Raw genomic sequence first — 14,841 nt, 5'->3', positions numbered from 1 at the left:
AATAAAAATAAAACTCTTGCAACCACTCAAATTAGTTTTGGTAATTTGTATTACATCATGATTGATTTGTACATTTTTGTGCTTTTTAGTTTTAAACTTAAAATTGTAGGATTTCAGATGCAAGTTTATGTTCTTAAAAGATCTTAAAAAAAAACAAAACTTTTTAAATGTCTAATTTATGACTCATGGTAAGTTTCCATTTATTGAAATCTGGTAAAGCCAGGATCCAGTAGATTTATATGCAACACTCGTTTACCCTGGAGGTAAAAATTAATTAAAACCAGATTTTTCCCACCGCTTTCCCATCCTGAAACAGTATTTTCCAACTTCTCAGTTTCTGTCATTTAGACAAAAAAAACCCAGCATGATCTACATGTTTACATGCAAATAAATAAAACAAAATGGCAGAGACTTAATGTAATTATGCTTTTATTTGGATCAAAATGGTCCATTAAAATAATACTAAAACATCTTTATTCTGAAATTACTCTCATTCTGCATTGATAAGTCATTTATAGGCCCTTCTAACATTGATTAAAGTGCAAAATGCTTCATATTTTCCCCACAGAGCTTTTGAACAGGTGCTCATAATACATTTCCCTTAAACCTGAGGTGAACATTAGAGACAACATTCCTCCGAAAGGCACAGAACATGTGCCGACTTCCAGCTTTTAAATACAAAAATAAAACGTCACATGACTACAGTTAGTGTTTAGCGGATGTTAAGGCGATCATCCCACACCGTAAATTATAATAGCACTATTGGCTTATTCCCTTCATCTAGAGAATAAATAAATACAGGAGGGGTGGAAATAAATAGCCACTCAACTAAAAAGGACGAGGTTTGTGCAAAGATGTTCCCTCTTTAGGATGAAGAGGCAGAACTGATAACGGCTACAGAGCATTTTAATGCTACAGTCAGTAGCTTACAGAGCTACACAAAGACCTGGACGGACTCACGCCCAAACATTTGGTCCTCGATTTCGACACTTAAAAACATAAATAGCAGCGGTCGTAATCCTGACATCCTGAGCTCACAGAGTCCATAATCTCCTCCTCTTCCTCAGCCTGACGTCAGCTGACATTCACAGAATGAGACTCCCAACGCCGGGCGGGTCGGCGGCTCAGCGTGACGTCACCCCCAGCTGAGTCTTGAGGTGTTCGTACACGACGTAGCTGATGCTGACGGCCGGGATGACCTTCAGGAAGTTTGGGGCCAGGCCTCTGTAGAGGCCGGCGGGGCCTTCGTTCTGCAGGATCTGCCTGAAGACGCCAGTCATGGACGCCTGCTGGTGGTTACCCTCCGTCACAGCTGCAGAAATTAAGATAAAATAGTTAGGAGTTTTCCTCAGTCAACTGAAGCACGTGTCCGACTTCACTCAGGTTTTATGTGGCTCGAGACTTCAATGACAAAATACGTCAGTATTTTTATTATCTTGCGTTCATAGAAGTTCACTCAAAATTCAGATTTTTTTTTTTTTGCGCTGATGCCCAATTTCCCACAAAAATTGTGAAAAGCTTTGGGTTCAAGTCAGTGCCAACTCCCACCTGCAGGTGACAGTATTTTACTTTTACTACACTGCTGCCTCAGACCTGATGTCAAAACATCATACATTTGCAATTATTGCCTAATCTGCTGCAAATATGACTAATTATCACTGCAAAATCTGTGAGAGATTAAACTGAGAACATTGCTTCTCGTTAATTGTAGTTCACAACAAAAAAGGAGGCATAAAATCTTTAATACATCTAATCTCTTAGATAAAATGTGCTTCACATCGACTGATAAGAGTCTTAGTCTGATGGCAGGAGCATAAATGAAGTCTAGAGCAACAACTGTTATTTTAGTAATCCTTTTTATATGTTAGAAATACAAGATCTTAAATGCAAAATGTTTATATTTTTTGTGCAGTTTTGGGTTAATTTCTGCTTTGATTGTGCCGTTTTAACATTTTTTTTATTTAGTTATGCAATTTAATGATTAATTTACACATTTATTTAATTATTTTTAGTCATTACAATTGCTTGTTTTGTTTTTTGCCCTTTGAGAATTAAGGACATAAGGAGCATTATAAATAAATTCTAGGATTATTTCAGTAGTTTATCAATGGTCCTAAATGGGAGCCAGGTCTCACCTTGTGCCTGCATACGGGTTCGGACCAGCGCCAGGGGGTAGCTGGCGAGCTGACCGCAGGTGCTGGACACCGTGCCGCAGGCCAGCAGAACCAGAATGCCCGGGTCGGTGCTGTTGGTGCCGTACTGCTGCAGATAGCTGTTCTTCAGCGTCTGAAACCACAAAACCCAGAAACTAAGACTTTGTGGCTCATCAGAACCAAAGTTTAAAGCTAGAAGAGTCCGTTCTCACCTCGTACACGGCCAGGTCGATGCCAGCGTACGGGATGATGCCCAGCATGTTCGGAATGTAGCCCTTATAAAACGCCCCGAGGCCTCCTTTCCTGAATATCTGCTTGGCGCAGTCCGAGATTCCGGCGTACTGGCCGGTTGTCCTCAGAGCGAGACGGGTTTTCAGAACCTGAAAACAAAGAGGGCATGTTACTAAACGCAGACCTCTAAAGCCGACGGTTTTCCAGATAGGAGATCTAAATAGAAGGATAATCACCTCCATGGGGTAGATGGTGCTCTGGGCAATTACTCCGGCTAAAGAACCTGCCACAAATCTCTCCAGGATGCTCAGAGTCTCCTTGTCGCTGCCGATTAGACGCTTAATCTGCAGAAACCCATTCAGAAAAAAAGCACATCAATGGAGGACGAACGGCGGAGATCAGAGCTTAAATTTCTCAATTAGAGTCGCTTCTGTTACCTGCTCATAGGCCATGAACTTCAGGGCTGATTCAGGAGCGATTTTGATGACATTCACCCCGTTCCCCCGCCACAGCGACCTGGTGCCGCCCTCCTTGATCATCTGCATGAGCCCGCTCATGATGCACATGTTGTTGGTTCGAGATCCGTAAACCTGAGAGGGAAAGAACACCCAGAAGGTAAATAAAACGAGTTTAAAAACTTTATTTTAAATGGAGGTTAAGTCAGAGTTTCAGCAAATCAAATTTAAGATCATTATGAATTTATTTTAAGACCTCTATTGATCAATGTTGTCATTTAAATTTTTTTCCACCCCAATTATTAAATTTGATAGAGACAGACACATGGACAAACTAAATAAAACTGTAGTTTCCCTCCACAGTAACGAATAATTTTATCTCAATAGCAAAGCTTGGTGCTTGACCACCATGTTTAAAAATCCAGTAAAACTCTGACATCAGAGTTTTGTGTTGCAACAAATACTGCTCCTAGAACGGCGGTAGCATTAGCACCGTAAACCGTTTGTTTATTTTTTGGGGGAGGGGATTTTCGGCACGTCAGCGATCATAAATGACATTAGTAGCATTATACGGGTTGACAACAGCATAAGTGAGCCAAATCCGAAAACGAACGTCGTCCAGTAAATTTGCAATTAGCCATAATAAACGCAAAAACGCAATCGAGCTAGCTAGCAGCTAGTTAGCGGTAGCCTCAACCGCCGCGTCACGTAACGAAGATGGTCTGCGCGCGCAGCTCGATCCGTCCCCTGACGGAAAGTCGCAGGTTTTTTTTCTTCGCGGCAGATTATTTAGTTCAGCCGCCATGAAACGTAATGTTGAGTTCCAGCTGTGGTCGGAAATGGAAAGTACAGGCTTCCCAGTCGAAAAATAAACTGGAAGACGATGTTTATGAGCGTTGTCATGTTGAATGCGGTTACCTCAGCGTAAACCGCGTTGTAGTTCCAACTTCCGAATTCATTAGACCATTTTTTAAAGGCATTTCAGAAATTTTAATGCCTCACCTTCAGATTCATCAATTTAAGACTTAAAGATGTGGACACTCTGGATTTTTGGGGTGAACTGGAACATTGACATCTGAAGGCGCATAAATCTCCAGCCAACTGGGTCAGGTTGGTTCAACTACAACTGATACGTTTCTAATCAATGAAAAGGTCAAAGTCAACTTTCATTCTAACGTAAACTGGAGCTGCTGGCACATCATGACTTGGCACAGGGCACCCCTAATCTCACTGATGACAAGAAGATTTCAAAGCCAAGGGTGTGACGCTTGTTCCTGAGACCCGATTGGCTGGCGGTACATCGAGAATCGGTCCATGAACTCTGTTTGTCCAGCTCTTAACCAACTGTTAAAATTTAACTCGTTTATGGTGCAACCCAATGTTAAGCAACAGAGAAGTCGTCACTGCTCTGTTTTTGACACTCTGATTTTTTTTTTTTTAGTTTGACGGTCCTCTTACCTGCATCATGACTTTGAGACGGTCCAGCGGGGCGGTGCAGGTTCTGGAAACGGCTCCAGCTCCTCCACCTGCGACCAGATGCCTCCACCACATCCCAGTCTGCTTCTCCTCCATGGTGAACTCATCAGGCACCATCAGGTTCTCACCCACATCAAATATCTGTCAACAGAGCAATTCCACTTTTAGAAAAATATCACCCAAAACCAAAACTGTTATACTTGAATTTAAATTGTTCAATTTGTAAAATGACATTTTTAAAAAAAATTTTATTTATGACGTTTCTGGATTTATAATCTGCTGATTTGGAACAATTTTAAATTTGAGGATTATAGCAGAGTTTTGATATTTTTATGTCAGTTTTGATTGTGGACTAACATTGTTCTATTTTCAGCTGGTGTGGTTCACTTTCACACCACACTGTAAACAATTTGAGAAACCTGGGCTGGTGTGGATGCACACTTAAATAACCTAATTTATGCTTCAAACTATCCGAGTTTTGTTAAAGTCAAAGCTTGCATCCAAGTTGGTAGATGCTTTTCTAGTCCACACCAAAGCCAATTTATTGCACATTTGTTGGTGCAAGCTAAAAGACAAAGACGACCAAACTGCAAAACTCAGCAACATTCCTTCAAACGTCTTCACTTTGACCCCTGGGGCTTTTCTCATTAGTGACAAAGCTCTTCTGTGAAGGGAAAATATGAGTCACCAGGCAGGTTGTCTTTTCATAGTTAGGGTCAAGCCAAGTCACCGTCACGGATCACACGAGTCGGGATTTAAAATAATTATTGGGGATTATTATCAAGGGCTTAGACGCAGATTTTTAATTCGGTCTCCTCGAACAGAGGAGGCGGCGCTGCTGCTTTAAGGTGATCAGATCCAGGAACCGACGGCTTCCGGTTTTTAATCAACTCCGATTCCTTTTACTGAGAATCTTAACTGTAAGCAGAGTATGTGGACAGTAATCAGAGGGAAAAAAGGACAAAGACGAGGCGAGAATTTGATTAATTTTGTAAACAAACTGACTGGATTTACTGTCCAGGTCAAACCCTCCAGCAGCTGAGGTTTCGTCAGTAATTCACAATGTTCTTGGCGCGCAGTGAGGGGCGACCGACTCTATTCTCGTCTCTGTCATGAGTCCAGGCTGCACATCGGGATCCAAAATAACCTGCAGGTCTGCACCGGCTCTGACTGACTGCTGCCCTCGTTTACATAACAGCTCAGCAAGTTGGAAAATCTTTCCAACATAATCCCCACCGGAATGAGCCTCATTTCTCTTCACAGGCCTAATAGAGCTTAATGGATGACGCACGACCTGTGCAGACTGATCTCCGAGGAAACAGAAAACCAACGAGGGGCAACACCCTGATTGCTTTGATTAGCGCGATAGCAGCCATATTGATAGGTCTTATCAGGGAAAATAGGTTATCTCAATATTTATGTAATACAGGAAGAGATTGTCTGAATTTAATTTGTAAAGCTAACATTTGACCTCCTTTCCAGGTTTGGGTAGGAACCAGTTACATTTACCCGAGTAGCTTTTTACATTATAGTTATAATTCCTAATTGAACTTTCTAAACCATTTGAAGGTTTCATGTTCGATCAGGCCAGTCAAGCTGCACTTGTGTTAAAGTTTTATATTGAAAGAAACCAATTTAGGGAAAAAATTTTTTCCCCAAATTGGTCAGACGATTGTGTCAATTGTCTGAAATATTTTCATTTTGATCTTTAAAATACCAGCATTTCCACTAAACTTTATATTTTGTAATTTACAAACATCAAGTGACTAATAATTTGATCAGTTTGCCTTTTCACCAAATGTTTTTTTACTTTTCAGTAATTTCTTGGCAGCAACTTTTTACTTTCACCCAAGTAAAAACATGCAATACGTTTAATTTCCCTTTGGGGTTAGTAAAATATTCTTGAATCGAGTTGGGTTAAAGTCAGAATGAGGAACTGACCGTGGAGTGTTTCCAGTAAAGGATGATCTCAGGAATGTTGTCAGTCTTCTCCACCATCGGGTATTTACTCCAGTCTTTGCTGCCAATCGTTATCATTCCATTCTTATCCATACTGAAAAAAAGAAGAGAAATTAGTATGATAAGCAAACCAAGCATCAACAGGAGGGTAAGTGTTCTTTTTGTATTACCTCTTCAAGACCGTTTCTGCATGCTGGAGGGAAATATGGACACCAAGGTCACGAAGCGACTGCATCAACTCTTTGGCGTCGATGCGGCCTAGAAAGACAGAAACAGATCAGAATCCGCTTAGTCAGAGCGAAACAAAAGGCCAATGCCACAAGCATGAGAAAAAGCGGCTGCATACCGGCATTCTTCCTGTCGAGATTCTTCACCACCAGTTTCAGGTCTTTCTCGTAGTCCTGCAGGTAGTGAACAAACTCCTCAAAGTCCAACTGCCCATCTGCATCTTTTTCTTCACTTTTTTGAGTTTTCTGCAATGAAATTAGTGATTATTTGCCTATTTTCCCCAAAAACTAAATGCAGACATTAATTTCTCTGAAGGGAACACCATCTTGCAGAATCAGTCAGTCACCTAGTAGTAAAACTAATTAAACCCCTTATAAATAAAGAGCTGCCAGTTCGAAATGTACAGCATGTGCGACCACCAATAAGTCACGACACCGGAGATTTATAGGAGTGCCCCCTTCACCATGAAGGTATCACTCCAAACCAACCACCAACATCTATCTTTAACATCCCAATCAGGCTGACCCGCCAACTGTTTTAATCCCGTCTGGCTTCAGACCTGCTGAGCTATAACAAGGACAGAGAAACTGGCTGTACTCCAGGCTGGATAGGACAGACAGATACTTGACCTGCAGACCAGAGTGCAGGCATATGACTGTAACGATATCCTGCAGAGACATTTCAGCCAAGCCATGCAGCTCACGCAAAAAAAGCACAAGGGCATAAATCTGACTTGGAATTGATTTTAGGAATTTAAACAATAGGAGTTTTGGTCTGCAGGATGTTAAGGTTTATTACGGTCTTTATATTCTTCCGATAAGGACTTAAATCAGGACCATAAAAACTGTTTTCAGCTGAACAAACCTCACTCTGAAATTGTTTAATTTTATAACTAAATATCTGGGATAATGAGGCATTTTCAGTCTAATAAAGTTATCTTCAATTTTACAAGTGTTGCTGTGCACCAAAAACAGATGTTTATACTGAAGTACTGTAAAATAGTCAGCAGCTGATGGTGACTTAACAAGACCCTAAAACGCTTAGAAGCCAATTTTAAACATTAAAATAAATAATTTCTGAACAAATAAAGTCTGAAAAAAGAAATTACATTGCATCAATGCCACCTGTTGCAGTTGCAGGACATATTGCTTCTTTCCCCCCCCTTTTTAAAAAAATATCCATTTTGCATTGGCAATAATCATAGTATCATAAATGTTGCCTAAATTTTGCCGTTATATAATGAGCTGTTTGCACAAACTAGTAATATTTGCGGTGACAAACTATATGGACGAGCAGAGCTGCGTTGGAGTAAATTCCAGTGTTTCCCGACACCATTTTGGGTTGAAAAAAGGCGGAATTGGCCCGATCTGATTAACCTTGCGTGCTGACCGCATGAATTCCCTTTAAAGGAGGAATTTCCCGGAGAACTGAAACGACTCGTTCAGAAATGATGCATCTAAAGAGAAACAATATTGATATACAGTTTTAATACGGAAGTACAAACTGATTTAGTTTCATTATGACTACTGAATAGGCTTAAAAGAAGTCTAAACTTAGTGATTTTTTTTGAAACCGGTCTTTTCTACTGTGCGGCCTACACTTCCGCCCGCCGAAAAACTGCTGTCTAACAATGAAGTAGAATATTTCTAAATAAATATATATAAAGTTTAGATGATTTAAAATTTGTTTCCATATAGTATTGGTTGATGATAAGGAGAATAGTGAATTAATCTGTCCTACCTTTCTCCACTTTTGGTAGGTAGAGAACTCCTGGGAGGGCAGGAACACGCTGAGTTTGTTGAACAGCGACTTCAGCTCCGACGGTAGTCCGTTAGATTCAAAATACTCTACTTCCACTGGGTCCGAGTTGGACACGGGGACATAAAGGCACAGACCCAGCATGATTAGTGTCGATAAATTGAAAATAAACTAGAATAAATAAATAAATAGTTCTCTGTGGTGTTCTCCTACGCGGGCTGACACTGAATGCCGGTGACACGCAACCGGCTTCTAAAGAATGTCACGAGGCTCCGCCTCTTCCAGGAATAGGTTCACGTCATTGGCTCATCATACACCCCGGGAATACGTCACGTTACTACTAACCAATCATTGAAGCCCTCCATTGATGGAAGGGGGGCAGAGTCATATGACGGAGGAATGAACACGAGCGCTCTCTTGAGTTAACTATGCGGAATCTATCGACCAATCCTGTCAGCGTTTGTCTAGCACGTGAAAAATTGACCAATCAATTATTTATATGAAGTTTAAAAGTGATAGACGAGGCTGTTTCCCGCGAAGTGTTTTATCAAGAAACTCTTCTTACACATAAAATCAATATGGATATAAATATGGACGACGGATCGTGCCAAAATTCGCAATAAATAAATATATAAATAAATAAATGGCTTGATGAAGTTATTAAAGTGCCAAATATTGTATACAAAAAATAAGAACTATCTCCTATTTATTAAATTATACAATTTAATGTTAATACTATTGTTAAATCAGTTGTAATTTAATATTAACAGCATTATTTAATTTTCCATTTCGTTTATAATCTTTTCTTTCCATATTTTTTCATTATTTATGTATTACTTCTAAAATTAAACAATGCAAAATAAAATATGTTATATATCTATAACTATATAGATAGATAGATAGATAGATAGATAGATAGATAGATAGATAGATAGATAGATAGATAGATAGATAGATAGATAGATAGATAGATAGATAGATANTAGATAGATAGATAGATAGATAGATAGATAGATAGATAGATAGATAGATAGATAGATAGATAGATAGATAGATAGATAGATAGATAGATAGATAGTTAGTTATAGGTTTATATACCCAACTTATGTTAATTAAATAACAGGACAAGCTTTTATATAAATAAACTTCTCCAACGGGTACAAACAAACAAACAAACAAACCAAATAACAACAACAAAACAAAATTACAAGTGATTCATTTTTTGCTCTCTACTTTTTTTACTCTTCAGATTAACAAAATAAAATATGATCTATCATAATTCCTAATGCAGGATAAAAATTATTTTCTTAGGTTTTGTGAAATTATTTCACAAAACATAAAAATAACACATAAGACAAACAAAAACTACAATAAAATCAGTATTACAAAACCACAGTACAAAACCTGACAAAGTTCACAAACAGATCTTTTTCTATTTCTGCTTTTTAATATTGTCATATGCATTAGGATAAGAACTGAACTATGCCTTCTACAGTTCTGGTTGTACCTAATAACCTTACTGAGGGGCCAAACAGAGAAAGAACTATGCAAGCTCTATAACAATTAATGTTTTTACTCATAGAGTCAGGCGCTGAGTCTCCTGACCTTGGTTTGCATTCTTCTCTGATTCCTGCTTCAGGGAATAAACAATAAATCAAAAACCTCTGTGACATCACAGCAAACCCAGTAGCCTCTGAGAAATGTTGGTTCTGTTGTATTCTGTGAGGTGTTGTTGTATTTGTTGCTGTTTGTGTTTTGCCCTGATACCAGCATGCGCAGCCTGTGAAGGCTGTTGGACATAAACTTGCGTCATGAAAAACGAGCACCAAAAGCAAAAAATTTAAAGGTGTCAAGAAGTCAGCTGAACATGTATCAGGGTGTGGTTAAAACATCTTAAAGATGCCTCTTGATGACCACCTTCCCTTATTTTCTTCTTTTTTTTTCCTTCAAAAAGGTGAAAGGTGACTTTCTGAGTAAAATTCCTACCCACTAGTATTTACACCTTCCCATCAAGGCACACTTCAGTCCATTTCTGAGAATTACCTTGAGGTTTATCACCATTATTCAAACATTGCAAAACTCCACCCACATTTCTTCAAATTCTCCCCAAAACAGCCAGACTTTCTTGTAATCTTTTAAATATACAATCCATTTATGGATGAATAAATGCTGCACATCAGTCACAAGATGAAATCTGTTGGGTTTCCTTTGATAGAAACTTTTAAAAATACTATGAATAATTAATTGAGTTTACGCTGCTGTTTATTAACTTGGATCAACTGGAATTGAAATTATTGCTTTGGTTTTGTATTTTTACAGATAACATTTGTTGTGAATTGGCGCTAGATAAATAAAACCGAACTAAACTCATTACATTATTTTTTTACTAAGAAATGTTCTCTGGTAATAAAATAGCAGTTTGGTAAATAATTTCTAATTGAAACTTCCACAAAATAAAATGGTTTTTATTTTGAAGAAAAATATTGATAACTTTTTATTTGTTTGTATTTCAATTGATGAAATCATAAGAGACTCTTAAAATAAAACTGTTCAACTGGTATAGACATTGTGATGGGTAAATTAGCTTTGACAGGTTTGAACTTTATTTCTTATTCGCTTTCAATAGGAAAAACGTGATTAGTTGCCAGAGGCCTCTTGTGATGTCATCAAAGGCATGTAGATTGGTAAGCTTGTTCCGTGGAGGCTTTATTTTATATTTTTTTAAATAATAATTCACAGCAAAGTAAAGCAATAAAAAAGCTGAAACTGACATGTTGTTATATAGGTGAAACAATATTTAAGGAGATTTTAGTACATTTTACAAAAAAGTATTGTTGGTAGCTTTAAAAAGGTATTGCAAAAAAGTTTTCAGATTTACTTTTAAACCGGATTTTTAATTATTTATTTTGTTAAGCCTCTCTCATGTGTGAATCATTCAGTGAAACAAATCATAAACCCAAGAGATAAAAAAGGGTTGGGTCCAAATGTTACAGGTGTTCTGGCAATGCTAAAAATTCCCGCCCATCCCCCAATTCACCTTCACCTTTCCCGCCTTTTTTAACAATCCGTAACAATTTAAAATTCAAAGATTCAGGTGCCATAAGTTTATGAAGTTTACATCTACAATTTGCAAGAGGTTTGGGTATGTTGCATGTTTTAACCTGTGGTTGCAAATGTAGAAGATTATAAAGTTTGTTTAAAAAAACAAACATTCAATTTTTCCTTTATCTGAGTTTAATGATTTATTGTAACGATTTTTCTTCCAAGCAAAATCAAAAGATTTTGTTTCTTTTGAAATGAACTTAATCCTAAAACTTCAAAAGTTTTTCAGGAGTCTGTTTGAAAAGAAACTCTTTAAGAAATGTCGGCTGAGTCATGACTTTTGAATGCTACTGAACAAGTAAATATGGCGCCACCTTATTTGCTATTGTGGGGAACAAATTGTCTGCTGCGCTGTGTTCAGAAGCCACATCATGGAGTACAGAGGCATTTTCTGAAAGGGATTTAACTTAACCTAAGGACTTTATGATTACCCAGACAGTTTGAACCAGGCACAACGTTTGATAGACATGGGCAGTTGCCCAGGGCACCATTTAAAAGAGGGAGGCACACAACCACCAACTGGATCAGTTGCACTTTACCCAAATTTAACCATTTACCATTGGCCTTGAATATATAGTTCTCATGTTGCCTTGAATATATAGTTCTCCTACCACCTTGGTAGGTATTCGTACCAGTTGCTATGGAGTTGCTATGACAACAATGAAAAAATCAAGCCACAAGCTTAGAACTAGCTCTTGCCTCGTTCCTATCTAACTTAACAATACAACTATTACTTAATTATAATTTTTGAGTACTCTACCCACCTCTGTGTAATACTAAGATAAATGGTGGTATTTACTATAGTACATTCTGCTGAACTAGCAAAATTAGCTTAGCTAATGTGGCTTTTGTCTGCTAGCTAAGAAGGACATGTGACATACGTGTATGTTACTACATTTGCTCTGCCAGCCACCAGAATGTTGCTTTTCACGTGAAAAGTCTGTTTGTTCTTTACAAATGCATTTAAACACTGATTGCCTCTATGGCTTTCAGGCTGTGAAGCTCCTCCATTTTGTACTCACTCTTCTTGTTCATTAGGCAGTGAACTTTACTGTAGTATGAGATCGAAGGCAGCTTGTCCACATCATCTGACATATTTTCCTTCTCTAACTCAGCAGCCATTTTGTTCATGTATCGTTCTCCCACACACTGGTGAAGAGTTAAGATGGCACAGATCTTCCAATTCTGACTTGTGGTAACTATCTATTAGTTAGGGGGACTGGCAAAAACTGGGGCTCACCTAGAACACCATCTATCCAAGAATCACCATTGATTTGAACTGATTCTGATGCTTCTCACCAAAAGTTAGCATTTTCCGGAGGGTTCAGCTGAAAGCACAAACAGTATGTGTTGTGACTGCTGGCCTGTTTGCTTAGAGGTTTTACCTTTCATGGTCATGTTAGTTGAAGTTGGCTTTGATCCCAAAGACTTTGGGCTTCTCTTTGGGCACACAGCAGAACAAGTTGAACAACAAGTTCAATGTTAGACATTTTAGCCCTGTGATGCATAAATTATGTAATTATGTAAGACTGAGTCAAAACGCTTTTTTTCCATGTTTTAAATAAGGGTAGAGCACAGTAAACGGAATATAAGTGAATCAGTTATTCAAGTTTTTAGCACATTTCAGCATCAAGGCAGTTCAAAGTGCTTTACATCATAAAAATACAAAGTTATAGAAAACACAGTTAACATTTGAAACATTACCTTTTGCCAAATGCTAGCGAGACAAATCAAATGATGGTAATGGTTTATTGATTATGGTCCAAAAGCAACTCTAAACAGGTGGGTTTTTAGTCTGGATTTGAAGGAACCCAATGAGTTGGCTGTTTTGCAGTTTTCTGGAAGTTTGTTCCAGATTTGTGGTGCATAGAAGCTTAATGCTGTTTCTCCATGTTTGGTTCTGGTTCTTAGGATGCAGAGCAGAACCAGAACCTGAGGGGTCTGGAAGGTTGATTTGACAACAGCAGATCTTTAATGTGTTGTGGTGCTAAGCCTTTCAGTGATTTATAAACAACAGTATTTTAAAGTCTATTTTCTGAGCTACAGGGAGCCAGTGTAGGGTGTAGAACTGGGTGATGTGCTCTGTCTTCCTGGTTTTAGTCAGAACACCAAAAGCAGCAGCGTTCTGGATCTGATTGATTATTTTTAGGCAGACCTGTGAAGACACTGTTGCAGTAATCAATGCGACTAAAGATAAACACATGGATGAGTTTCTCTAAATCTTCCTAGTTCATTAGTCCTTTAATCCTGGAAATGTTCTTCAGGTGACAGAAAGCCGACTTTGTAATTGTCTTTATGTGGCTATGGAGGTTCAGGTCAAAGTCCGTCACTACACCAGGATTCCAGGCCTGATATCTAATTTCCAGCTATAATAACTGAAGCTGTGCATTGACTCTAGATCATTCCTCTTTAGGTGAATCCAATTGCAGATTTTAGAGTTCATCAAAACAGCTGTAAAAATGCATCATGAAGACATACATATACTCTTGTTTCTTTGCGTCAAACATCACAAGGTAAAATGGGGATTGCAGCCCATCTGTTTTCGACAAATAGGAATCAGGTGCCCTTTAACCTGCAGGATTGGACAAAGCGTGATTGTTCAGAGGATGATCTCTGAACAATTGTGTGTGACACTTCCAGTGAAAACTGTTTTGTGCCAGCGTAATGGACCTTTTGTGACTGCTGTTTGAATAGATACTAATCAGGAAATGTTCATCAGGTTATATCTCAACATTTGTTGGTCATCAGGAATTCAGCTTTTCTGTCTGTTTTCACATTTTATGAGGCTGAGTAAAAACTTCGTCTGGTAATAAATGCAAAATATCTTCCAGCAACCTCATGTGCAGCCAAAGCAGCTTCTTATTCCTGCAGCTGGCGGCTCATCTGACCTTGCCAGCTGTTATGTTTAAAAATAGTTTAGACTGAATGTTGGTCAAATCAAATGGATTATTCTATAAACTATCTTATTTAGATTTAATGAAGACATAGTTGTTGTAACTCTTGTAAATATTGATTGAATCTGAACCTATCTGTCTTATACGATCAAATGACTGCAGTTCTGTAAAAGAGTATGCTTCTTCTGTTTACTTGAGTGATCCTGAGTAAAAACAAAAAGCAGTAAAATTATGATTTAATGTAATAAAAGGAGGGAACTCCTCTCACTATCCTTTGCAGGGCCCTTCTGTCTGCTGTTCTGCACACTGTAAAACATTTGAAGGTGGTTTAACTTGAAAACAAAAGTCCACCTACTGCATCAAAGGTGCAATTTAGGTCAACAAAATTTTTTTTATTGGTTTTAACTCAGAAATTAAAGTTTGTAAAGTTGATTTAACAACATTGGGGCAGCGTCTGCCATGATGCGGGCACTGTACCGGTCCATCGCGGTGAAGAGAGAGCTGAATCAAAAAGCGAAGCTCTCGATTTACCGGTCGATCTACGTTCCCACCCTCATCTATGGTCATGAGCTTTGGGTCATGACC

At 38.4% G+C, this 14,841-nt stretch overlaps 1 protein-coding gene across 1 annotated transcript; it reads right to left on the bottom strand.

The window, feature by feature from the left end:
* Positions 1-412: 412 nt before the first annotated feature.
* slc25a25a (solute carrier family 25 member 25a) lies at positions 413-8,499 on the bottom strand. The gene is made up of 10 exons (XM_008417782.2): positions 8,243-8,499; positions 6,621-6,747; positions 6,445-6,532; positions 6,257-6,368; positions 4,298-4,456; positions 2,822-2,974; positions 2,621-2,728; positions 2,366-2,533; positions 2,136-2,286; positions 413-1,312 (listed from the first exon to the last, which is right to left on the bottom strand). The coding sequence occupies exons 1-10, from the start codon at positions 8,402-8,404 to the stop codon at positions 1,125-1,127; spliced, it is 1,416 nt and encodes a 471-aa protein (XP_008416004.1). The 5' UTR covers positions 8,405-8,499; the 3' UTR covers positions 413-1,124.
* Positions 8,500-14,841: the final 6,342 nt, after the last annotated feature.

Source organism: Poecilia reticulata, linkage group LG9, assembly GCF_000633615.1.
Source record: "Poecilia reticulata strain Guanapo linkage group LG9, Guppy_female_1.0+MT, whole genome shotgun sequence".
NCBI lineage: Eukaryota > Metazoa > Chordata > Actinopteri > Cyprinodontiformes > Poeciliidae > Poecilia > Poecilia reticulata.
Note: the sequence above shows the minus strand (reverse complement) of the source record. Positions and strands in the feature narration are given on the sequence as shown.